This window comes from Ischnura elegans, chromosome 1 (genome assembly GCF_921293095.1).
Source record: "Ischnura elegans chromosome 1, ioIscEleg1.1, whole genome shotgun sequence".
Lineage (NCBI taxonomy): Eukaryota > Metazoa > Arthropoda > Insecta > Odonata > Coenagrionidae > Ischnura > Ischnura elegans.
This window is the reverse complement of record NC_060246.1, coordinates 92,809,547-92,836,189: the sequence shown is the minus strand read 5'-3', so window position 1 is coordinate 92,836,189 and position 26,643 is coordinate 92,809,547. Positions and strand designations below refer to the sequence as shown.

The 26,643-nt window shown below is 36.7% G+C and overlaps 1 protein-coding gene across 3 annotated transcripts in view; it reads left to right on the top strand.

Moving 5' to 3' along the window:
• Positions 1–19,899, top strand: part of LOC124166342 (C2 domain-containing protein 5) — an 84,490-nt gene extending 64,591 nt beyond the window's left edge. For all 3 annotated transcript variants that reach the window (XM_046543827.1, XM_046543817.1, XM_046543810.1), the window contains exons 20-22: positions 1,122–1,259; positions 1,441–1,587; positions 13,752–19,899. In XM_046543827.1, the coding sequence (XP_046399783.1) occupies positions 1,122–1,259; positions 1,441–1,587; positions 13,752–13,811 (345 nt within the window). In that variant the 3' untranslated portion in view covers positions 13,812–19,899. The remainder of the gene's footprint in view (positions 1–1,121; positions 1,260–1,440; positions 1,588–13,751) is intronic.
• The last annotated feature ends 6,744 nt before the right edge of the window (positions 19,900–26,643 follow it).

Genomic DNA, 26,643 nt, shown 5'->3' with positions numbered 1-26,643 from the left:
TCCGTAAGAAATTCCTGGTATTTCAAGTTTCCGTGGTTAACATTGGTTGCATTTTTAAACTATGCCATATTTTAGAAATATGGGAATCTCACCTCAAAACTAAATGCCATAAAATAAGAAATAGTTCTGCAGTGATTAAATGAACATCTTTTATTGGGTTTATCCTGTGTTCCATTTTTTAAGGACAACATTTACCAGTGCTCCTTGTGGAATCGCCAGGTCCTTTTCCAGAAAAATGGATATAAGAGGGAATATTAAATAAATTTATCCTTGGTTTTTTTTATCAGGGATTGATGATAAATATATTAGGCTTGAGGAATTTAAATTGTCTCATGTAAATGCCGAGTAGTCACAGAAACTGAAGTGATATTTGTTTAGTATTTTGCATTGCTCAGCAAATGCCAGTTGCTATCCTGTCAGATTTTCTCACTTCATTGTGACAGCTGTATTTTTTTTTGTAACCTAAAGTTGGAGAAAATAAAGTGAAGATGATTTCTCCTAAGATTGTAAATCCAAATTCCAATTAAAATTAGTAGGAACCAGTAGTTAAAGGTCGAACGACAGGACTTTCCATTGTCTTAGGCAATCACAGTAGGGAGGAGAACAGTTATAAACCCACTGAGTACTGGGCTAGGATCAATTCTGGTCCGATAGTTTTTTGATGAAGTCTTGTTACTGATGAGCTACATGTATTTGAAGCCTCGAGTGTGGTGATGTCAGCATTCAGGTGGTGTAAAGTTCTTAAAGGTTCACGGCAGACCATGAGGAGAGCTTTCACAAAATTTTTGGAGATATTCCTTCTAACTTTGATTAGCATTTGGATTCACTTCAGCCATTAAGTAGTTCAACTTAATTATTCCAGTTAACGTGTGTGATCATGTTTTCCTCATGTTTACAGCTGTAAATATTTCAGTAAGTTTTATTCATATTCGTACTTGTCAGTGTTGGCTTGTTTATACTTGGTGGTAAGTATCATAAAATTTTATTGTGCATACAAAACTGGTAAGGTTTTTTCAGTGGAGTAAATCATTTTATTTTTAAAATTCATTATGGATAAGAATCTAAATATTTTATGTTTTTTCTCTATTTTTGGCTCTTCCATTTGGAAAAACTTTATGAAGTGGGCACAATGGCCTCTTCTAGGAGAAAGGCATGGAATAGAAGTGACACCTCTATCATACATCCCTGGTGGCCACATTCAGCAATACTTAGGAAATCTTAACTTCTTTTTTATCCGGGAAAGTACTTGCATTCGGGAGGTAAGTTTTCATGAAATCTTTAGTAAGCTTTAGTTGATTACATATTAGATGGCTTCCGTTATTGAGATAACCATTCATTTAGCACTTTTAATTTTTGTGGGATTCACACAGTGAGTATTTTTCTTTTACCAATTGTACTTAATGTTGTTTGTCTTTTCATTATGAACAAATCTGAAAACAGAGTGGAGGGCTTAGTGGTTTTGTGCACAGCTTCATGACCGAGGTACTCTGTATAGTAAGGGCCCATGCCCGTGCTCTTGGAGGAAATGCCCTCGTTGCATTCTCAATAGTGGAGTGTGTCCTGCTGCATAATCCTCATAAAAACCAGGTAGGATATTTTTTAATGCCTTTTTCTTCGGTGAAGTGATTTTAATTGGAATAATGGTTAAATACTTAAATAAGGGGATAACATACCAATGCCAATAGTCTGACCTCCTGTGTGTTTTAATTCAGTGATATGAAATCTGTTTGTGATGGATAAATGGTATACATTAACACCCACTGCAAGAATCTGATTGTATTTTATCTCCTTATGATGTAGCTATAATGGTTTAGGAGTACATAGCTAGCTTAGATTATTTTCTGTATTACCTTTAAAAGATGTGATAAGCACTGTTTAGGACCTAATTTTATTTGAATTAAATCATGATAAGATATGTGTGTGTGTGCATAAATGATAGCTAACAGAATCCTTTTCATAATGACTGGTAAATCCTGCATCCTCGTGCCATCTACCAGTCGGCCTTGTTGGTGGCAGGTTAACGTCCTTGATTGCCAACCTATAGTTCTCTGATATTATTATAGTTTGATTCCCTGCCCTGGCTGGTTTACTCCACCCAGTGTATGGATGCGTGTGATTTTCGAACTTGTGAAATGTGAGGATGGGCTATATAATCCTAATTTTGCATGTAAGATTAAAAAAATGAAACAAAACATTCATGTTGAGCACAATTTCTTGCTGTCCACAATCCAATTATTATAAATTATTTTAGTTTTTTAGTTAGTAAGGGAATTAATTGAGATTTTAAAGGTTTTATTTTGTGTGCTGATAATATATCTCTGATAATTTATCTTGCAAAGTTATTTACTGTGGGGATGAAATTTGTTATGAAAAAATAGTTCAGATTGCCTGGGTCTCTAACCTGGATCTCTTCATTACTGAGCAGGTGTGCTACCAGTTAGCGTAAGTACTGTATCTTAATATGTAATTGGTGTTGGAAGGTGATGTTGGTGTTCGTGATTTGGTGTTGTTAGTAGATGCTTACCCGAAGTGGTTTTTAGCTCCCGGTGATTTTTTTTTCTTGGCAAATTTTTAAAACTAGGCATACCGATTTTAAAATGCTATCATCAGGCTCAAACAGGTTGCTGATATCTATTTGCGATAGTTATTATGGCGTGGTCTCTGTAGGCATTGTCTCTGCGGCTCAAGTCTTTGAAATCCACTTGGTATTTTGAAAAAAAAATTATAATTGAGGGTGGTAGTATTGACAGTCCATATTTTCCACTTTTAAAAACATTTTGGATGTGCGAATCTGATCTCAGTCTATTCTTGAGTAAGAGGAAGTCAGAGGGTAAGTGCCTCCGGACTAGTTGTCTCCTAAGGAGATGAATAATGAACAGTCACTGCTAGGAAAAATATTTTGGTGTGGGCTGAATCCCCTAAGCTCTTAATACATACATGACTCAGGTATATGAGAGAGGCACTTAACCCTTTCGCGCCGGGCTCCTTCACGGGAAGTTGCTTTTGGCTGTATGAAGGGTTTGAGCATTTCTTTTTCACCCTATACCGAGTTGTTTCTCCGCTTGGGACTGTCCAGGTAGTTGCTTCCTCCACTTAATGACCTTTCCTAGCGGGGTGCCGGACCCTTTCCTCGGCAACTGGGCAAATATAATCCTCGACCCTTTTCCTGAAGGCAGCCCATCTTTTTATACAGCCCATACTTTTGTGGTCAGTTTATTGTTACTAGTGCGATTTTAATTTTTTTTAATTGTTACTATTGCATTAAATGTCAGTTCATCAATGTACATATTCCTTTCGTTTTGCGATGCCTATAGAACTTTTAAACGAAGTTCTACGGTTATTTTTAGGGTTTTCAGCAAATAAGCATTATATCATAGATCAAAAAATACTTTCAAGGGAATGAAATCTTTAAATGTTCCTAGCATACTTCTAGGTATTTACGATTTATGATATTAACTTATTTTAGATCCATGATGCCCAAATCCACACTCTTCTCATTCGCGTCTGCTCTCCACGAGTTCTCTGAAAACATGAGAATGAAACATTTCGAATTTTTCTAGAGGAATATTTTCCCGAAAAATTCTCATAAAACTATGTACTTGAATCTTACAAATTTGTTGTTTGAAATTGCTAAATTATGTTTATAAAGCAATTTCACTTAGATAAATATAAATTCATATTACGCAAGAAATAAGAAAAAATACAAAGCACTGTTTCTAGAGTCACTACCCTTTTCTTCACTATCACTTCTGGTGAGTATTTCCAGGATCGATTGATCCATAATTAGCCTGGACATTTTCCCAGTGCAAGCATATTCCCATCCAGCAAATTTGCCTAATGCTCCACTCGTCCAAGTAACTCTGAACACGTCGAGAACGTAAGCAAAACTAACGGAAGCTCTAAGGAACCAACGAAAGGCACTTCAAGACAAAAATCCTGGCTGTATAATTCCAAGAAAAATGTAATTCCACCGGAACATCATTTGAAAGACAATCCTTGCAGGATTAAGAAAGGGAATGCATACAGAAAATTTACGGTTAAATTTGAATACACGCCAAGAAAGTTTTGAAAAGAAAATGAGCTATTCCGAGAAGAGTGAGGTTATCATCTTCCACATACACATTTCAGTAGAAGGATACTTGCACCAAGATACTCTTGGGTGTGCCAGTTGGAGGGTAATAAGTTTTTCCAAGAAAACATTAATGCGCTAATGTGTCCCGAAGTAAGCCTGTGAGGTGCACAGGGCAGACCACCTTCATGGATCCTGACCAGAAAACCAAGATATGAAAGTAATTACCTGGGTAGAGCAGTTCTCTCTCTATTCATGGTATGGGCTGCATCTCACAGCAGGGCTTTACAGAAACCATCCCTTGTATAGATAGCGGAATGCGTACAGAGAGTTAACGGCCATATTTGAATACACGTCAAGAAAATTTTGAAAAGAAAATGAGTTATTCCGAGAAGAGTGAGGTTATTTTCTTCCAAAAATTTCAGTAGGAGGCTACTTGCACCAATCTACTCTTATATGTGCCAGTTGGAGGGTAATAAGTTTTTCCAAGAAAACATTAATGCGCTAATGTGTCCTGAAGTAAGCCGGTGAGGTGCTCAGGGCAGACCACCTAAATGTAACCTGACCAGAGAACCAAGATATGAGAGTAATTACCTGGGTAGAGCAGTGCTCTTTCCTGCAATGGTATAGAATGCTTCTCACAACATGTGTCTACATAAAACATTCCTTAATTGTACATTAAATTTAAGAATTTTTAGGATATGCATTAATTAGTATTTATAGCAAAATTAATTTATAATATGTTTGTATTCAAATGTTGATAAGAGGTTATTAAAAATAGTCGCTGTAATTTTGGCTCACGACAAAGAACTGAGAGAATCATATTTTATTACTTTACAAGGGGTTTTTTTTCATAGGAGTTAAATCGGGTACTTTATAGAATTTCTCCGCAAATGTACACTTAGAATGTGGCAAACAGAGTAACGTATATCTTTAAGATGTAAATCATTACAATAACCCTCCTATAAATTTGCTAGTAAGTTTTAAAAATAACAATTAAACATCTAACCTTAGCATCTTAAAAATTTATTCTAGGTGATGATGAACTCGGTTAATATGAACGCTAGAATTCCGTTTAAAATTTAGAGCCAATCAGCAAAACATCCAGAATGTAATTCTTGGCATTGATTTTCAATAAATGCAACATGTACGTTTTTATTTAATCTAACTTATAAACAAATAAGTGACCATGAGCACCTTCCTTGAGTGGGACACTGAGAGCCGGAATGTGCCGAGATAATCCCCACACGGACAATAGGAAAGGGTCGAACCTCTTGGGACCCACTTGGCATGCTTGACCGCAAAACCGTGAAAACACGGCCTTCGGCATTTTGCTTCGAAAAATTCAAGCCGTGAAAACCCGGCCTTCATCCTTTAGCATCGGAAAATTCAGGCCGTGAAATCACGCCCTCCGTAGGGAAAAGGTTAAGAGGCCTCATCTCTCTTGCTACAGCAATCTCTTCCTGAGGTGTATCATGTCTATAACCTTTGCTGCAATGAAATTTTTTGGGGCGTGTAGTGTAGACTGGAGCCATTTCAAATAGAATACTTGCCGGTGTCACTCAAAAAATTTGAAGATTTATCTCAGTAATATTTCTGTGGTAAAATTTTTGTATTTGAGATTGTGGTGTTTACAAGGGTGGCCTCTATATACCCTGAAATTTTCAAGACAATTCCGTAAGTTTAAAGCGAATAAAACGTCAGGAATAAAATACAAGCAACTGATTGAGTGGGAGTGAAGTGTCACTTTAAGAATCGTCCTTATCCTTTCTAGAATCAAAATCAACTCAATGTTCATCTTTGGTGTAACCAAATGGTCAGTTGACCCATAGGTGGAGTGTTTAACCACTTACTGAAGAGTCCCCGGCACAAATCCTAATTGAAACCTTTGGATACCTCCTCATATTTTATTCCCGAAGACTGACAAGAAGCTGGCAAATAATATACTTTTTCAAAATATTAGTGGTAGGCTCTCATCATTAATGATGGAGTTAAAATTTTGTAAATAGTCTTCATATTATGAGGATTCTATTTTCTTTTAAAGTTTCATTGTCTTTAAGACTTGAATTCGGCTTCGAAAATGCTGAAAAATCGCTTAATTTTTGAAAGATTTGGATTTCCAATTTCAATCGCGATTTAATTTTCTTGAAATTCGCCATGCTGTTCGATTGTATCAAATATGCTCTGAGCATAATGCAAAGGTCTGGATTTGTTCAACGCAAAAATGGGAAAAGGTTATATTTTTAATTTAAACTCTTTTTATGCGGTACAAGAGCACGTACAAGTCAATGTCTAAATGTGTGAGCGCGAGAATGAACGCCAAAATGCACCTTGTGATCACGCAACTTAGTGGAATGCATGAACAGAAAACTTGCTGTAATTTGATTCATGCATTCGTACATGTTCCGTTCCGGTCCATCAAAATCGTCCATGCATTAACTCGTACGTGTTATGTACCTACGTAATCCTACGTATGCATAAACTAGTACGTATGTTTCGTGAAAATAGGCCTTAAAGAATTATTGAACGTCCCTCATATCAAAGAATTTTAAAATGCCTTCAACTTTTGTAATAAAGTTAACGAGAGTGTATTCGTCTTCCCGATGAAAGATGGCTGCGTGCTGTGAGAGGTCATTGACGGGATTTTCCTCTAACAAAATCGTTTATCGATTTAAGAGGTCGTTTGTCGCGGCCCTAGTTTTTTTTTATATTAAGCCTCCGCTTGATGCTGTTTGAAAACTCTATTCCCTCCTCGCTCCTTTCCACATTTTATTTTTTCTTGATCTAATTCCCTAGTCCACCCACGGCGTGTGGCGAGAGACGCGCTCAGAATACAGCCGGGCGTCGTTGCCCCGTTTGATTGGAAATGTAAATTAAACCAGTCAGGGTTTCTCTTCCTTCTTTCCCTCGGTGCTCCACTTCTGGCGATAAGGGAAACCATTAGAAATTCGTCGCGTGTTCGGATCCACCCTCCTTCCCGACTCCCACGGGCCCCATTCTATCCAGGGTGGACCACGCTTTCTGGCATGTATGCCTTTCATCTTGGTTTACCTGCACTCTTCTCACTTCTGCCCAACTCCACGCTTGCACCGGGACAGTCGCCGCCCACGTCGGACGATCTCCAGTCAATGAAGTCGATTCATTTAAATTTCTCGCCGTCTTTCATCGTTTCCGCTGTCGTCCGAGGGACTCCAATACAACTCTTTTTACAGTCTTTATATCAACTCACCAACCTGTCTGTTTGTCTGGTACAAATCTTGTAACTGAAATTTGACTCACTTCCTGTGAAGCAAAAACGCTGAAATTTTGCACACTTCTTCATTTCCGATGACAATACATGAAAATATAACTTTTTCTCTCCAACCCCCCTTTAACCACCCCCCAGTCAACCTATAGCCCCCCAAAACATGTTTTTGATCAAAGAAGTTCCAAATGGTCGATTTTTGTGTTTTGCGACCACAGTAAAAGTTATCCACCATAAAATTTCCCATCGACTCAGCCCTAGCTTGGGGGATTCGTCTTGCTTTACTCGGCGAGACCCCCGCTTTCGAAAATTTTTCTAAGTCCCTCCGTCGTCTCGGGTCCGGCTTCGGACTTAGAAAAATTTCGTCCGAATTCCGTCGTCCCAGGTCCGGACTCTGGACTTGGAAATTTTTTGGCACTTAGATTTTTTTCGAAAATCGTCAAAAAATTTTTCTTCCCTTCGAGCGCCTGCAGATTCGTAGTAATAAATATAGTGACTTTTTTAATACGTCACTTTTGGTTTTTCGGGGTCACTGAGTTTTTTTGCTTTGTGTCATATATAAACGTTGCTCATCCCCTGTAATCTAAATATAAAGGCTGGTTTTAAAAAAAAATTTTTATAAGAGCTTATTATCTTTAAGGCACTAAGATTTTGTTTCTATGAGTTGGGAACGTCCAACGTGTACGTTTTCGCCTCTCGGGTCTTCGGTGCGCTTCCAGCGTGCTTTGAAAGGCATCGTGTGGTGATAAGATTCATTGTGGTAATTGTATGGGGAACATTCTCTTATTTTTGATCCCAGACCGAGGCCTGTTTTCATCCGCTTTATTTTATTGACTTCTCTGGTGTCTTCCCTGGTGTGACATTTCGATAATTTTTCTGTTCTCATCCATTAATGGCAGGGACGCCGACTTACAGAAAATATTGTGGGGGCCCAAACCGGGAATCTTGTCCCGGGAAATTTTATAGGTGGTGAGTTTTAAGTTTTTTTAAAGCATTTTAGAGGAGTCATATGATCAACATTACAACCTTGATTACTAGAATCTCGATATCTGGACACACCGGGGAAAATCGACTAGCCTGACACATATTTTCCTCACACCCATAACGAATTTTTGAGGGGGCTCGGGCCCCCTCCGGCCCCATGGAGTCGGCGCCACTGATTAATGGGTTTGCCTTACCTTTTACAGTGCTCCTTCCTTCCACGGTAAGAAGGAGAATTCCACTTTTTAATAGCTGTTCACAGTTTGTATTCAAATTTCTCGGAGACGAGCTCGTCGACTTGAGGTCTGTTCTCCCTCATTCAGTGCTTCAATCAAAAGATCGGCTGGGATAGATGATAGGCTAGGATTAATCTAGAATTAGCCTCAGGCGTGTGAATTGCACAAATTCAGAGTAGGAGAACCAGTTCCTTCCATGAGCCGCCTCACACCTCGAGGATTTTTGTGTGTTTCCCCTTACTCTATACTAGGGTGCCTCGTTTTGTCACTATTTTTGAGGAGCGAATCGCAATGCATTTTTAACATTTTTCGTTTAAAAAAATCCAAATTTTAAGGCGAAATGGTGGACAGAAGATAATAACCGATTGGGAAACAAAATCATATTTGTAATACCCATCCGGGTTCGCAACTTTTGTTGGGTATTACGATTCGCTCCTTTAAAAAATCGGCAAAAATAAGGCGGCACCCTATTCTGTACTCTTGGAGACGAGAGGTCGAGAGGCATGATTAACTGACAAAAATCTCGCTTGGGATTAGTTCGCTACAGCAAGCTCAGCGGGCTTGACTAAGTTTAGTTTATGGATTTCCACTGAAAATCCTGATTGTATTTCGAAGAAAAAAGACGTGTAGGAAGAAAAAGTGATATTATAAATGGGATTACGTTTCAGTCTCACTCTTTCATGGCTCGATATGGAAAAATGGGGCTATCAGAACACTTTGTGGAGCATCATTTCTAGCCGCTAGTCAAGTGGAGGTCGACTTAAAAAAACGCGTCTTTTGTTTTGACACGCGATGGTGTTGGTTTTGGCTGGCTGTCGCATGTGTATTAGCCTCTACGTTATTAAAAAGTAATGAATCAATTGATAATAAGGTAAACAAACATAAAATTCAATTAATTATGACTTCATTTCAATTTCTTCTCGGGCTAAACCCCGTGTCCCCTTCCCCGCTCGCTTTTGGAGAATTTCTGTATGGGCTGCAGAAACTGTAGTTCGCTTACGCTTGAAAAATACCGATATACGGCCCTGCTCGAGGCTCCGCCAAAGAATCTTTAAGTTTAACCTTCATGAATTCAAATGTCTTCTTGAGCTGTTGGGTTCAAGACTTCCGAATATTCGGATATTCTAAGGCTTGAAAAGCTCAAAGCGGTGTATTTTACTTCAGAAGTGAGCGTCATATCACGGGCCAGCATTAATCCAATTTAAAGACTAGCTTGTCCCTCCGATCCACACATCCTTGGTTTGAGGTCGACGGCAGTGGGAATCATCGGCTTTACGAAACAGAATTAGCTTCCAATGCTCTACGACGCACAGTGGGCGGAAATCGAAAAAAGCCGGACAAAATTACAAAATGGCTTTTTTTTAGTTATATACTTGAAACTTTGCAATTATACTAAAAAATGATTGAAATTTATGGATATGTACTTCATTTGACATAGATCCTACCCGTTACTGAGATACAGAGGCTCAAACGTGAACAAATTTCCATAAAAACGCCCGTCTTCAACTTTCTCTGAAAATCTTCCAAAGTAAGTAGATGGTGAAGTTATAGATGGATTCTTGCGGAATAAAAAACCACATAATCTGTTGGAATAGGGTTTTTTCTTTAATTTCCCGTAATCTTAAAGAATATCATCGATAAATTGTTACCGTGCAGTTACAAAATGGCGGACACTGTTTTTCGACAAAGTTTTACATTTAGGTAGAGTTTCAAATGGGTTTTCGGCAAAGTCACGCGGAGTAACTTATATGAGAGCATTCTTTGAAGATTTCTTGAGGTGCTTATGCAGTTATCTTTGAAATAAGTTTGCGTCGCCGGAAATCACATCGATTATTCGATCGCGCGGCAGGGTTCGCCTCCGCGCGTCGGGAGTTGGATTAGCCGCGACGCGGTGAGGTTATTGAAGCTTTATGAGTTTTAACGCTCAGAATTCACCGTTTTTATGTTTTGCTTCAAGACACCGATTCTCAAATGGTCTATGGTGAAGACGTTGGAGGTTTTTCAGCCGAGGTAAGCGCACGTTCCATTGAAGTTCATTTCGTTTTCTTTGGATACGATCGAAGACCATGCTTCTATTAAAAGCGTTCAAATCTCGAAAAAGTGAGTTGTTTTCCTGGGACTCATACAAAAAGGCCTACCAGAAAGACACCAGCTGAGACTCTTATACCTTCTTTACTCTCCGATCCCTGACCCTCAGGATTCTACTGCGAAAACGGTCGTTTTATGACACCGCGGAGCGGAGCCTTTGACCGTCTTAACTGGGTATTTCCTTGGGAACTTCTAGGTTTTTAAAATGTGTATCATACCCTCAGTTCTACTTTGACTTATAGATTGCTCGCGCCTGTTACACATTTACCACACGTTCTTTCCCGTGTACTCATTGGGACATTGGATAACCAGAGGTTCTACAATTTTTTTTACATCTATGTAGGCTCCTTCCGACATTTAATAGAAAATGCCTCCTCACATCATTACGGGACTTGATATCTATAAAATATTTTGAAATTGAAGAAAAAATCATTCACTTAGAAAAAAAATATTTGCTGCGTTATTTATCATGGAGGCTGAATTTAAGACAAGAGCCTGATGCTCTGAAATTTCTCAATGACTTACTCACTATACTTCCTTCCTTACAATACTCATCTTATGGCCATACCTTAAGAAATGCGCAGAGAGTTCTCCAAACAATGAACGATTTTTGTGTCGATATAAAAATTGACTCGTTGAATCCATAACATTTCCAGAATTTGTTATGCATAACTTTGCCGATACTTCAACGACATCCGGTTGGTATTGTATTTTTGTAAAAATCTATTCCTCTCACATTTATTGATTAAATAAAATTCCCCCTTCAGCTTAATGCTACAAAATTCATATTTTATTTGCCAGGCACTCCCGGGCGGCCAAAAAAACATTTCGCACCTCATATGTTAATATCACTTTCATTTCGTTTTCTTTGGATACGATCGAAGACCATGCTTCTATTAAAAGCGTTCAAATCTCGTTCAAAAGCCATTTTGTAATTTTGTCCGGCTTTTTCCGATTTCCGCCCACTGTGCGACGATCGTGTTTGTCGGGACACTTCGGAGATATTCGTCAAATGCAGTTTCGCGCTCTCTCGTCAGACTTTTATCTGCACGACTATCTTATTTCGCGACAGTATGATCTCTGTCGTCAACTTCGTTTGAATCTGCCCAAAATTGCAGTTCCTTACTTCGCCTTCGATTATGTTCTGGCTTTTGTACTCTCGCGATTAACGCGGAATTTGCCGAAGGTCTCGTCAAATTCGATCGGGAATGGATGAATGATTTTTGGGCTTAACAATGGGCAGCAAGTTCCCTAGTTCGTTCTCGACCCTTAAAAGAGCCAATTGAAGGGGGGCATTTTCGATACGTTCAAGGCCATTTCGTAATTGTACGATATTTTCGGCCATCTCTGTTCGATGTCACAGTGAGAGTTTTCATTTGATTTTGATTGCCGGATCATTAGCAATAAAGAATTTGGATAATAATGGGAACATTGTGGGAGAGAGAATTAGATTGCTCCGTGGTGGGTGAAGTAATAAGGCCTGGCTTCCAAACTGCCATCTATTGTTCCTGGTTAGTTGTTGTTACAGGGCCGAAGTTTTTTATCTTCTCTCTCAATTTCTACTACTTTTAATTTGATGCAGACTTGGTGAGGCTCGTAATGTCCTCTCAGATAGCAGGAAACCCTTCAGGTGTGAGAATTTTAATTGATGACCTGTAACGGATTGTGGCCTCTCTGCCAAGTGATTTCAGTCAAAATTGAGTTTCTTGTGAGCATGTGGTTCCTTTTTATGTTTTTGCTAGTTCACTAGGTATTAAAATTTTCCCGTTCTGTATCCTTTGTCAGGTAAATACCTTAATTTGGCCTGGTATTGCTAAAATGTGTTTCAATTTTTCGTTCAGTGAGATTCTTTGTACTCCTATGTAAAGTTCTAGTTCTTGATACCTGCTCTACTTGTAGAACCATAATATTTTATTGTATCAATATTTAGTCTCATCAGCGTCATCAAGTCCTAGGTTTGGCATTTCTATTGCCTCTCTTTATGTTCCTCCTAAAATTTCCTTGTCGTTTGGTACTTGGCCCCATCATTGGCATCTTAGATGCAATATTCCCCTTTGTCTTATTCACTTAGGATTCCCATGCTACGTCTCTAGAAGACATCCAGAGGACCTAATGAGAGTGGGGAACAATAATCAAAACCCATAATGGACCCCTCTAATGTAGTGGCGGCTGGAGGGAAAGCAAATACGGTTGCATAAGTTGATGGGGTCAAAGTTTTGCTTGACAAAATTTACGAAGTTTTTGTGAATTTTAAAAGTCTTAATGTTATCTGATAGCCATTCTAGTTTACTTAAAGTGTAAAGTGGTGTAAAGAAATGCTTCACAGTGCCTATGATGATTGGATGGGAACAGTGAATGTCTAATTGTGTATATTTTTAACGTGTAGAGTCAAAATGAAGTAGTAGCATGTGTGAAACAGAGGGTTTAGAATATTATATCCCAAAATCATGTGCTGATATTATTGAGGCATTTAAAAAGAGTTGCATTGATAGTTTACAGTAAATTATTGTTTTCTCCGAGTCACCATCATTATCATATTTCTCCTCGGAGCCTCGACCTTGGTTACCAGCTGTCAAAATTATTAGGTTATTTATAGAGATATTAATACACAACTGAATGTGATGAAAATCCCTATGCTTTCATATCTTTCATTTTAAATTTACGTAAATTTACTAAGTGTTAAATGACATTATGGGCAAAATGTGGCTAAAATATAACATCTGCTACCATAGATTTAATTTTTATAGAAAAATCTCTATAAGAAATTTATCATTCCTCAGAATATGATGGCAATAAGCTTTGAGGGCCTATTACCGCTGTAAATTTTAGCTTATGGATTCACTGCTAACTCTTTCATAGAAGAGATTACATTCATTGGAATTCTATCGTCATCACTTTCAGTTGGATTATGTAGATAGGAAAACCCACAATAAAATGTAACCCTCGAAAAGGTAGTATGTTTTGAGTCAGTTTGAATGTTCTTTCATTTGTTGAAGCAATACTTTTTAAAAATGTTTGGCCTCATCTAGTGTTTGAAATTACTCATATGTGTATACGCATCAAAGCCTCCTTAACACTAAATTTTTGTATTCTCTCTTTTTTGTATTATTTATCAATGTGTACTATATTTCAGGGGCAGTCCTTGATCAATGTTAGTGGAGATGTTGTGTATGCCTCGTATGAGCAGGATTAAAGGAATAAAGTACTTACATCTAAATCTTCTCCTATTGTGCAGATATGGACCAAAAGCCTTCATGTTGAATGAAATTGCAGCAGAGGGATATTTGCACTCAAAAACGTACCTAAGTACTTACCAAATAATTGCTTCGAGAGTTAGCATTAATGTGTTGTGGAAATAAGTTCTAGCAATTTTAGTCATTTATGTTATTACTTGCTTGTTGAAAGATTATTATATTTGATTGTTACTTTCTTCCTTCTCACACCATTGAGAAGCTCAAGTTGAATATCCATTTTCATAAAATAGTTAAAGCAGTGGCTATTGTCACGGTGGTGCCAATAATATTGCCAATAAGGTGTGGCTAATTTCATGGAAAAATAATTGTTCAAAACATTTTTACGTGAAGATTTTATTAACGTACTCTTTCAAGTGCCTAAGCTACTTGCAGGTGAACTCTCTAAGACCAATTCCACGAGTAACTTATGGTTTGACTCTTTTTATATTTAATTAGATATGACTCATGGATTTGCTACTTAAATATATAGTACAATTATAAAACTGTGATCCAATGGTATAGGATGGAGTCAAGTTCACTATACCATTATAAAATGTGAAGACAAGTACTAATTCCTTATTTAATGACTCAAGAATGCTTGCCTATTTGTAATAGTGACTTATAAACGATAAGCGTTATGCTATTTTAAGAACCAGAATTTTGTTCTGCATTAGCCCTAGAGACTGCTTCAGAGTTGCCTTAATATGGAGTTAGAAAGCACTCCCAGCAATATTATTATCAATTATGTTTTAATGCCATGCTCAAATACGTGATATTCTTATGAAAGTGTAATAGATAAAGAAAGTTTTAAGAATTTTTAAAATTTTCTTGTTTATAGTACATGAGGATATTGTAAAAAAACTTGTTGATGTAAATGTTGAATCAATCAAAGTATTCATTGAATTTAATTGTTATGCTTATCTCCATCCTTTTTGCTGTGTCTTCAGACCAAGAGGGTTCTGTACACCTACTCAGTATTTATATTATTTCAGAAATATAATGTTATTATTTTCTAACTCTTCCTGATCAGATTTAATCTTCTCTATTATGTAAAAATTCCTATTTTCTTGGGCTTTTGGTAGCTTTGTGCTATGGTATCTTAAGGTGACACTCTATAGAAATTTTGTTGCTGTTTAGTTGTAACTAACACATAAGTCATCTCTTTAAGTGTATCATATGTTACTTTGTCTTTGCATTACTTGATGTAGGAAAATGTTAGGCTCTTCTTTTTTGTTCTACTTACCTAATAAGGGCTCATCTGGTCTATCTTATTTTTTTCTATTAAATTTTAGTGTATTCACCTCCTGATGATATATACTTCCAATATCAATGTTTTGAAAAGTTTTATTTTTTTGTGGCAGTCGATGCTATTCTATGCTAGTAATTATATGGACAGATTTAAATTTTTGTAAATCTGGGATATATTTCTCAGAGCAAAGAATCTCATTGATAGTGCTGTCCAGAATCCAAAATTATTCTTGCCAAATCAGAGCTCATATTAACAATCATTGTTGAGATATTTTAATGACAGGGTGTCTAGAATTCCAGCGAATGCTATATTACCTGTAGGTTTACTTTTTTTAGGTCCTACCATAGAAAAATCTTCCAATTATTGAAGTAGTTTGTACCAGTAATTGTGTAATATATCATGTCATAAAGAAATAAATATTTTTCATGGCTATTGAGTGCCATGCCATTGATGAAATGACAAATTGGAGCAGAAAAGGATACTTTGGGTTGCTAGTATACCGAATATTTTTCTGTTAATGAATTGCTCAAAAGAAGTGCTTGGCATTGCTTTACCGATTATGGCTAGTCTCCAAACATGTTTCCACTAAAAAATCATGATATGAGAATTCATGATAATTTTCTTTATTATGTCATGGAAAGTTCTTTTTTTGGAATTTGAAAAAACAAAATTAGGGATGTTAGTGTCATATTTTGTCTGAAAGCTATGCACACTCAGTGTCTAATTGGAAATCATATTTCATACCTAATCCCACCAGTTTGCTGCATTCATTTGCACCAAAATAATTTTCATTAAGTATGTAGCAAAATATAGCATGCATGTTTCATGTACCAACAGTATCATTATCCTTAATTAGTATGCTAATGAAAATACATTGAAATGTGCACCCTATGATATTTTAAGTGTACTGTTTTTAATACAGCTACCATCAGGAATTTACTTTCAGTTTTTGTTTCATTTTCTCATACCAATTTTAATGGTATTTTTGTCTGTTATGATTATTCTGTGTGGCAACCATATTATGTGGTGTAGTGGCAATTACCTTTCAGCTCTTTGTGATTCTCTATAATTGTCAGTCTTGGATTTTTTTCTTTTTAGATCACATTTTGTGATGATTTTTTTAGAAAAATTAAGCTTAAAGTTAAGTATTGTGTGTCAATATAAATGTAGAAACTGTCACTCGGACTATTTCAGTTTTTCTCAAGGCTCTTGTTTATATAAGGCAATCATCATCGCTTATTCTGGTGGGATACTCATAGTACAAAAGCAGAAATATAATAGCATTCACTTAACTTACCGAATGTGAATTCTTTATGGTGGTATACATTTCTGAGCATTCTTATTTTTGAATTGTTTTACAAAAATGAATAACATTTGTTAGAAATTAGTTAAATTTTGATAGCGAATTTTATGCATTTTAATTTAAATTTGAATATGCAATTCATGCCAAACAAATTTATGCACCCTAAATCCCTTAATTTGAGGAAACAAGAGTCTGACTACTTGAAATTAGATTGTGAACCCCTGTAGAGTTCCCCCTTTGCTCCTCTAGTCGGCGTATAGCCATAAAATTTTTAATATGTAATCAAAACTTGGAAATGGACGACTAGTTGAAACAATATTGGAGATTGCAGTTGAGTAACCAAAGCTTTGGGTGTGCAAGATATTTTCTTGTAATTTGTCTGAAATTCTTGCTAGACACTGATAGAAATTCCGGCTGGGATACATTTTGGTGAATGTAATGTCTGTAAAGGGAAGAAATTGAACTTGTCAAACACACTCACAGTCACACCGAATTAATTAGAATAGTTGTTTTAATACTATTCATTGTGGTACTTAAACCACTATTATGTAGGTCGCCACTTAGTAATGTGATGATTGGGATCACTTTCATGCTTTTTATGCCTCTTAAAATTTCACCTGATCAAAAAATTGCACCTTTTGTAACAAATTTAGCGCAGATTATTTCTTTCTATTGCTTAAGGAAACTTTGGCTGGATTTGATTTTTTGAAACACTTTTTAATGCATTTTATATTCATGTACTTCTATGACTACCCTTTTTCTTTCTTGGGAGTTAATGACTATAGTTTAGCGAGTATAGTCAGCTGTAGTCCAAAAATCTTTTTTCTTAGCTACTACAGTCCTCTAAATATTTAATTCATATGTGGAGTTGAGTGTTGATGAATTCATCTCGGGTTCTTAGCCAGGTTAACTCTGTCGTATGAGCCGACGTTTCGAGAGACGACTTGTCTCCCATCTTCAAGGCTATGTTACTCTTTGAAAGTCCAATTTCATGAAAGTGAAAGTCGTATCTCAAAACGTTGGCTTATATGACAGAATTAACCTGGCTGAGAACCTGAGAAGAATTCATCAATAGCATTCACCAGGAGAAATTAAAATCGTTTAAAATGACAGTGTTTATTTTAAGATTAATATTTTCCACCCTATAATTCTGGGACAATTAAAGTAGTCAATATTGCACATCAGTACTTCCATGAAAGTTTTCTGAATGGTGAAAAATGATGAGTATGTATTGTCACTATTTTCCATCAAACCTGGGATTCTAATCATTGGTACTTTGTGGCCAAATGTTGAGTCCTCTGTTGTTACCTATGACCTTGAAGGATTATGACACTGTTACTTTTTGCTCCTTGTTACTGATTCATAAATTTTATTTGCTGCTAATTGAGGTGCTAAAGTTTTTTTCAATCTCTTGTTCACTAGTCCATGTACATTAAGAATAATGTTTGGAAAACAATGTTTGAAGGAATAACTATTTGTTAAATGAACTGATTTGAACTCAAACTTTATTTATGAAGGTCTTCAAGTTAACAGTTTTGACTGTTCTCACATTTGTGCCTGGACTTAATTAACCTTCGTATACCAACTTTAGACTTTTGTGTTGTGCATACCTACCGATTGGATGCAAACGTTTTTCAAGGTGAATAATGCAAGTGCATTAATTATATTGCCTTGGTTTCCTGTAATTTATGGGCAACTGCTTTCATATAAAAGATTATGACATCCTTTTCTATTCTCTCAAATTGTTTTTATTACATGGAAAATTTTATGAATGTCTTCTTTAATAATCAGTTAGTTCCATTTAGTGCACCAAGTAATATATCATATTACCAATTATCATGTATATATTTCTCAAATTATGCAACTCGGGCATTTACATATTTTTGCAATTGTAACAGTACGGAGATGGTTTAGTTTTTTTTTCAAGTGCGAAGAGAAGTGGAGGCGGGATGATAAATTTTTCCAAAAAATTATAATTATAAAAATAATTAGTCAATGTGTGGTCCTATGGTTTATGAGTGGTCAATATTTGTTCTATCATTCCATATGGTTGCTTGATCCCCCTCATCCAATCTTTATTTTATGCATCACTTAAGCCTTCTTTTCATCATTGACTCTCAGGAAACATCTACGGGTCATTCCACCTCAATTCAGCAAACTTTTGTCTTGTAAGGTCTCAGATTTAGATGAAATTTTCTTTATGTGTCTCACTTCAGAGTAATTTATCTGAGGCCATTTTGTGGAAAAAAAGTTTTTTGGGTTTTATGCGCATTTTAAATTCTTTGATTTTTGACAAAAAATATGCCCTGAATCATATGACGCCTTCTATTTCACCATAAAATTGTTGTAAAGCAATGATTAGTGGCAAATTTTTCACCGAAAACTTAGCCTAAACACTAAGTGTGTGAGAATTTCAACAATTTCTCTTTCCTATTATTGTTATATTTAAATTTTTTTTAATTATTACTTAACTTTTCTCAAATGCCAAATCGAGAATTGGCGCAAAAGCTTTTATTTCGTAATCTAGACATATCCTCCTTACTATTACAAGTGTTAAATGTCTCCTAAAAAGAGCTGTGAGCACTCACTCCCTCTGAATGCACCCAATGTTTAAATATTTTGTCTTAAATATTAAAGTCTATGAGTTGCAGCCAATTTTAATTTTTGGAATAGTAAGCTAGACAGGTGTGGATTATAAAATACAAGTTTGTGCCAATTCTGATATGGAGTATCTGGGAAAAGTTAATAAGCAATATTTTTAGCATTAAAGAATAACAACAACAGGGAAGGGATTTAGTGAATTTTTTTACACGTAAAGCGTCTTACACAAAGTCTTAGCTTTAAAATAAGACTTAAATAATGGGTCTGCTGCAATTTTATCAGCATAAAACTAACAATTTTTTTCTTGCAAAATGGTCTTTGGGTATTAAGTTTGAGGTGGATATAGACCCTCAAAAGCTCAGACCGTAAGGGACAAATATTTGTAGAGCTGAGGTGTAATGACCCATGCGTATTAGTCGAATCACAATAATACTCCTTCATGATATAGCGATGGTTCTAGCCAACTTAATGAAGTGCAAGTACTCATAATTTACTTGACTTTTAAAAATGAAAGGTTTATTGTAGCTAATTAGGTGCTAATGTATGAATTTTTTTTGTTTTTATCTATTGCTGAGGTATTTTAAAGGTTATACCTTAGTACTTGTTAGCTTGAGGTGTCTGGATAATTTATTTATCCAAGTTGAAATTTGCCATTTATTCTACAGTTATAATTCTTGTGTAACTTTCCTGTCTAATTAATTAAATCCAAAGTTCATATGCATGCTTGAGATTTTGGTCTAAATTAATTTATTGTATACTAACATAGTAAAACTGAAATATGAGCTGAAGACTGAATGACCTGTAATGTAATAAACTTGCCAGAAAAATTAATTTACTCCATTATGTGATAATTGCAGCATTGTAACCTTAAATAAATTGTTATTTGTTAAATCACTGTTATGTGTTTTCTATTACCTTGTCTATGTATTTGTTTTATGGAAGCCCCCTTCTACATATGACTTAGGTATATATATGTTATAATTTTTGGCCTTGTATAAGCTGTGTAAAATTAGTGTTGGGTGTTGTTTATTGAAAAATGAGTGATTGGTTGGCTGGGTGGAGAAAATTTAACTTATTTGTTGATTTGGTTTCAATTATTTATGATTTAAGAGAAACAGCTTTCTTGTTAGAGGAACATTTGTTGCTTCAATCTGAAGTGTAGTGTCCTCCAGTATGTGTGAGTATTGAACATGATTGTCTGTTTAGCTCACATTTTGGATTGTATAATCAGACTTCCAGGCCTTTTTACATCATTTGTCAACTTTACCTTCAAAGGAGACTTATTTATTATGGTTAGATTCAGGTTAACATTGAACACTTGTTCTTTGTCTCAGTCCATTGGAAATTTAATGGTCATTAAAATGAAGTACTCATGGGCCTTTTAAATTACACGGAATTTTGATGCTTGTTTATTGCTGTGTACAAGTGTAACATCGCTTTAATGCTAGGGTAAACAATCATTATTACATTAGGATAAATGATTTTACCAAGGCCGCATTCGTTTCAATTGCTCATGGTACCTAAATGTTTAGCTAAATACTTTGATATGCACAAAAATAGTGATGGCAGCAAACACTTGATTGCCTTTTCATTATGTTTTGGAATGACATCATAGGTATAAAAATCATCATTCCACTTGTGTCAATTAATTGGGATTTATAATATGACGTGGCTTCCATTTAACTCTCCCGACATATATCCAATGGTTGCTTATAAAAATTGATTCTATTTTTGGCAAATTTCAGTGTATAAAAATGTTAACTGGGGAAACTGGAAGCATAAACTTTTCAATTCCTATTATTCTCAACTTTGCTCTTACTCTTCGAGTTACCTATGTTTTTCCGTCATTTGCATGTTGTTATTAACATAAAATTTGACTGTGTTACTGTATGGATGCAAACAGACAAAGGAGCATAGTGAAAAAGTCGCTGCGCTGTCCTATTCGATTTTTGGCGCAGAGTATTTATTCCTGTAGCTATTTGTACAACTAGAACTGAAAAATAAAATTGTCCCTTTTAGGTACACAGTTTTTATGATTACTCAGCGATGAGTTTGGTATCTTGTCTACGATAGTCGTCTAAACTTTTTTTTTTAGATTTTAACAAGGCTGTAGTGCATAGAAAGGGTCTAGGGTTCAAATAATCTCACCAGCTTAACCTCTACCCCATCAACATATACACCCTCTCCAGATGTGAGTGGATTTGTTGAGGGGGTTGCATGGTAAAAATTCCACTCATCATACCCTTTCCGTGACATTTACCTGTGTCGATCAATCGGGATTTAAAATTTGGCTCTGCATCGATTTAACGACACAATCTGGAAAGAATTCGCTCCATTTTGCCCCTAATAAAATTTGATTCCATTTTTTGTTACTTTAAGACATTAAAAATGCAAAATTGAAATGCGTAAACTTTGCACTTGAATTCCCTGAGTTCTTTTGTAGTTCCCATTCCCAAGTTCTTTTAGAGCGAAGGTTTCCACGGTGATGGTTTGATCATTGCATTTTTCACGGGTTTTCTTCCGCATCATTTGGTTTATGAACAGCCTGATCTGAGGATCTGGCAGGGCAGCCAGCCAAACCGTTGTCCACAAACCAACTGACGCGGAAGAAAATCCAAGAAAATGCAGTGAATATCCCTAAGTTCGCTCATAATGTTCGTGTTACCTACGTTTCCGCTTCTAGCTACGACCATGGAAAATTATCACACTTTGGGAATTGATTGGGTACATTTTACTCGCATTTCGACCAAAATAAGATATTAAATTGCGTGCGCAACGATTTCCATTTACGAAAATATTTTGGTAAAGATGTCCAAATCATCCTGACCCCACATTTACATTTCATATGAGTACGTGGGCGTACCCAGCGGGGGACAGGAGGGGTAACTGACCCCCCCCCCCCCCCCCCCGGAGCAAAAATCACATAAATTTTTGGGAAAATCAGGACTGAATTGAAACGAAAGTTTTCAACAAATTTTCTTTAAACCCGCGAAAAATGATATTAGTACAATATAAGTAACTAAAATAATTTTTTTCGAGCAAATATTAAAAAAAAAACTAATAAAGCGCTGTTATAACTTTCTTAAAATGTTGGTTTCATGCATCTTTTCCGTGTTAAATTGTTAAAACTTGAACGACCGTGGCTTGCCCCCCTATTTTTGATCCTGGGTACGCCCTTGTATGAATATGAGAGCGGTAGTGTGAGAGATGACCGATCAAATTTACTGTAGTCGTATGAAGGCCTTGATGATTACTTAGTGACGCAAATATTCTCCCCATTTTCCTCTATTCGACGGATTCGTTGGGTGACAACTTTGAGCACCCTTTAATCCATAGTAAAAGGTCTATTTCTAGGCTCTTACCTGATGCTATGATTATGACCGCACATATTCTCTTGCCTGCGTTATCATCCCCTTCTGCAATGTCAATCATTGCACTCAATCTATCTGAACTGGCTAGTGTACGACCAACCTCCCCATATGCCTTGTCATAATCTGGCACTTCCGTCGCGCTTGTCTTCAGACGTCGTTCGTAGGCGATGTAGGGCTTAGTGTCCCGTAGATTAGATTAAAAGTCGGATTTAAAACATCCACCCAAACCATGACTGACTGCAACCTTGCTTGCCATCTTGTGTAACTCCTTGTTCGTTTTTCTGAATCTAAACAGACCGATTAATGTCAATTACACGCCTTATAAAATGTTACATTTCTATGGGGAAAGGAACGTTGAAACCCTATGATGCCATGAATAGTTTGAATGGCGTTTGAAGGACAAAGTTTCTTTGGCTCGCGCCCCCGGAATTTTATAGGGAACGTTAGATTCACGGTAATTGCGTGCACTTGTCCTGGTCCCAGTGGCAGACACAGAAAAAAACTCAAGGGGAGGGGGGGACGCAAGAGATATTTTGAGTAACCTTTCTATTATCGTAATGAAAAATAATCAAGTCACATGCAAAGTTTTAGAAATTTCTAATGAAACTGATTATGCGTTATATACAAGATTACATGTTTTATACATAATACATACAATACAATGCCATTTTATGATTAAAAGAAGTTACATTCGTGGTTCTGCAATGTTTGGTAATACGGGCTACGGCATACGCGCGCCTTCCATACGTATCCGTCACTGCCTGGTCCTGGGCTTAGGCTTATGCCTATATAGGAAGAATTGTATCTTAAAAGTCTCCAGTTTTCCGTGCTCGATTTTTATTCTTGACTGTGCTTAATACGTCTTCTTAAGAGACTTAGAAATATTAATTACGCATATTCACGTTAGAGGTTATACCTACTGTTGATTTTTTTTTATTGCCACCATTTCTTTTATTGACTTATGCTCTGCAGTATTCTTGAAAATCTTTCTCTCTAACCTCCAGGTATCTAAGAAATATATCTTGGATAAAAGTAAATTTAGATTCGCAATTGAGGACCTTTGCAGCCAAGGAGGATAAGTGCAGTTTTTTTTATTTTTGGAGGTAAGTACAGATAATGGTTGGTGGGGTACACAATACTGATGTTGCAAAGGCTCAAGTGAATCACTGGTAAGAATGCACGTATAGATTCAGTGATTTACATGTATATCTTTGTTACAACAATATTGCGTACCCCACCAACCATTATCTGCAATTATCACCTAGTATTAAAGAATTCGCTTACCCCCCCTTGGCTTCTAAGGTCTTCAGTTAGTGTCCATTGGATTGCATTTTCTATGTTAGCCTATTGCTCTCTTAACAGTTCCATCTCAATCTTCTCAGTTTCTAACAGTCTCATCTTCAGTTCTCTCATCTTTGAATTTTGCTTTAATGTCGTATGAAGGGCAATTCAGGGTAATACCGAGTTTCCTGTAATTAACTTATTTGCCTGATTGGATGAAATACATCGTACCTTTCTGCGTAGGCATCAATTCTGGAATGCTCATTAAGTCGTTTAGAACGCTCATTTAGTCATTTCCGCCGGTCCTGTATCTGAAAGAAAAGTGTACCTGATCAGTTCTGAATCGGAAAAAAGTGGCTTTCGGTTTCCTCTTAAGGTCGTTTTACACGGGGCACGGAATTGCGCAGGTTAGAGCTGCGTTTATTTCCAAAATGGCGTGGAATTGCGCGAATGCATGAACGAAATTAGAACGGGCTATTTTGCCGTCTCGCATCCACGCATTCTCGCATGTGTTCTTACAATTCACCGCTTTACACGACGCGACGCAACTTTGATTGCGCCTTCGCACGTACGTCAGATTGCACAATTCCGTGTACCGTGTAAAACGACCTTTAGAAGGGGAATGATGAACCTAGCATCTCGAAATTGTACATTTGGGTTCATGATACATCTGGATACAGTAACGTAGCCAGTATTTTGAAATGGAGGGGTGTTTACCTGAGATTTCGGGGCCCTTCCGGGGAAAACACCCAAGGGCAAAGGTCCGGGGATTTTTGATGCTGAAAACGTGATTTTTAGGACTCGAAACAGTAATTTTGTACTAGTATTTATTAAAATAAAGTTTTTTTTTAATTCGTTGAGGCCACCTCACTCGTTTTTGGCGCCTCAGTTAAAGGCTCAATGGGGAAGGGGGTTGTAACTCGCAAACTCCCCCCCCCCCCGTGGCTACACCATTTTCTGGATAATTAATGAAAGAAAATCGCAGACGCTCTAAATTTGTCTCTTGGTGTGGGCGTAGATATGTCCATTATGCTCATGAAAGGAATCGGGCTTAAGTAATTCAGCGACAAACACGAGGTTTTTTATTTTTACTTCATTAGCGATATTTCGGGGTGAAGTCTTCGGACAACCTAATCAAAATCCTCGAGGAGCGAGGTGACCCAGGGGAAGGAACTGTCCCCCTTCCCCTGAATGTGTGAAATTCACACGCCAGTGGCCTAGTCCGGGGTGAGCTCTACCCTCACTTAACCACACCAACCTTCGGATTGAATCACTGAGTGAGTGTGTGAACGATAGACTAATCAGGATGATCAAATATTTTGAAATTTACCATCCTAGCAGTTGCATTTTTCATAGGTAGTTCTTTTTCATCCATTCTTGGTAAGCCGTACTATATGAACTATAGTTCCGAAAGTGGGCTTTCATCTGCTGAAGAACGTTGCTAAGATTAAATTACCCTGGGGAAGCTGTTAGCAGTCTCTTATTATTATAATAAATCGTTTTTATTACTCCAAAAAGAAAAAAGTACAGAAAAGAATTGATTACATACAGAGGAGTAACTTTAGGTAGCCATTAAGGAGAACCAATTTCCTTTTAGCTTTTAGTTTTATTTTAGCTTTTAATATTTGTCTACACGGGCACAGTTTTCTTGCTAGAGATAGAAGACGGGGGTCATCAAAAGACCTTGGGTCATGTTGGCGCAGTTAGGCAATTTAAGGCACACTTTCATGGCTGAAGTAAAACTATTGCCACAAAATCCCCGCCGGCAAGCTTAATTCATTCTTCAAATTTAGAAGGAGGAGACACCTTTTTCTGGGAGAGTCGCAAGCCGTGGTCGTTTAAGTTGTAACAGTTTAGTACATAAAAGGTTATGAAACCAAAATTTCAAGAAATTTATAACAGTCCTTTATTATCCGTGAACATAATCTGCTCGGAAAAATATTTCTATTTTAATTACATGTTTTATACTAACACCACTTTTCTTGGATATAAAGAAAATTTGTTCAAAAATTTCTTTTATAACTAAATTTACTTTTGCTTCTGGGGGGGCAGAGGGGCAGCTGCCACCTTCTTCCCCCCGCTGGGTACCACCATGGTTGGGGGTTAATTACAAGGAAATAATTACACTTATTTTCACATTAATTTGTGCGATTTTTTACGTGGGTAACTAACTTCCCGTTAACTTTGCAGATACGTAGCCAAAGGGGGTGCTTTGAGAATTATTTTCCCTTGTGGCGACTACCCGCGATACATATTAGGAGAAGACCACTATCTCAGGGGCATTTATCCTATGATACTCCATTTTTGAAATAAATAGTTACGCTTATTCATGTCTGGCAGTAATAAACGGTAAATTTAACTTTCGGCATTATGATAATGGAATAAATTGCCCATTTAATGAAATTTATGGTTTTCCAATTCGTGTTCATTGACAGCAAAATATCAGCGAGGGAACCCGCATAAGCTACCTCAATGAAACTTTATAGCTACGTGCTTGCAAACTAGTAAATTTGCGCTTTGAATTTTCGTTTTTTTTCGTAAGGGTTTTTGTGTGAGCTGATTTCGGATGGATATTGTTATATGGTTTGTTAAATTATCTAATTTGGCCCTCGACAATTAGATGCTGAAATGTTGCGATAGAGATAAGTAAGTGTTGAATGTAGCTTGAATAAATATTATATTAGGTAACTGTTCCTGAATCTCTACTTGGAGTATTAGTTCATGCATTTGTAGGAGTGAAGAATATTTATTTTTCTTTCTGAAAAAAAAGTAGATTTTTCGAATATGCGGGCGACATGTGACAGTGTCAGTTGTCATTTTTTCACCAAGTGTGTTTACATCTAAAAAATGACGGCAGTCATTTACATATGCCTCCGCTTATAAAAATGTCAGCCTCTGCATTGGGAGAGAAACTTAATGATAAAAACTTGTGGAGATACCAACCCGTATCGCCGCATATGAAGTGAGGATATGGTGGCTTTCCTTGG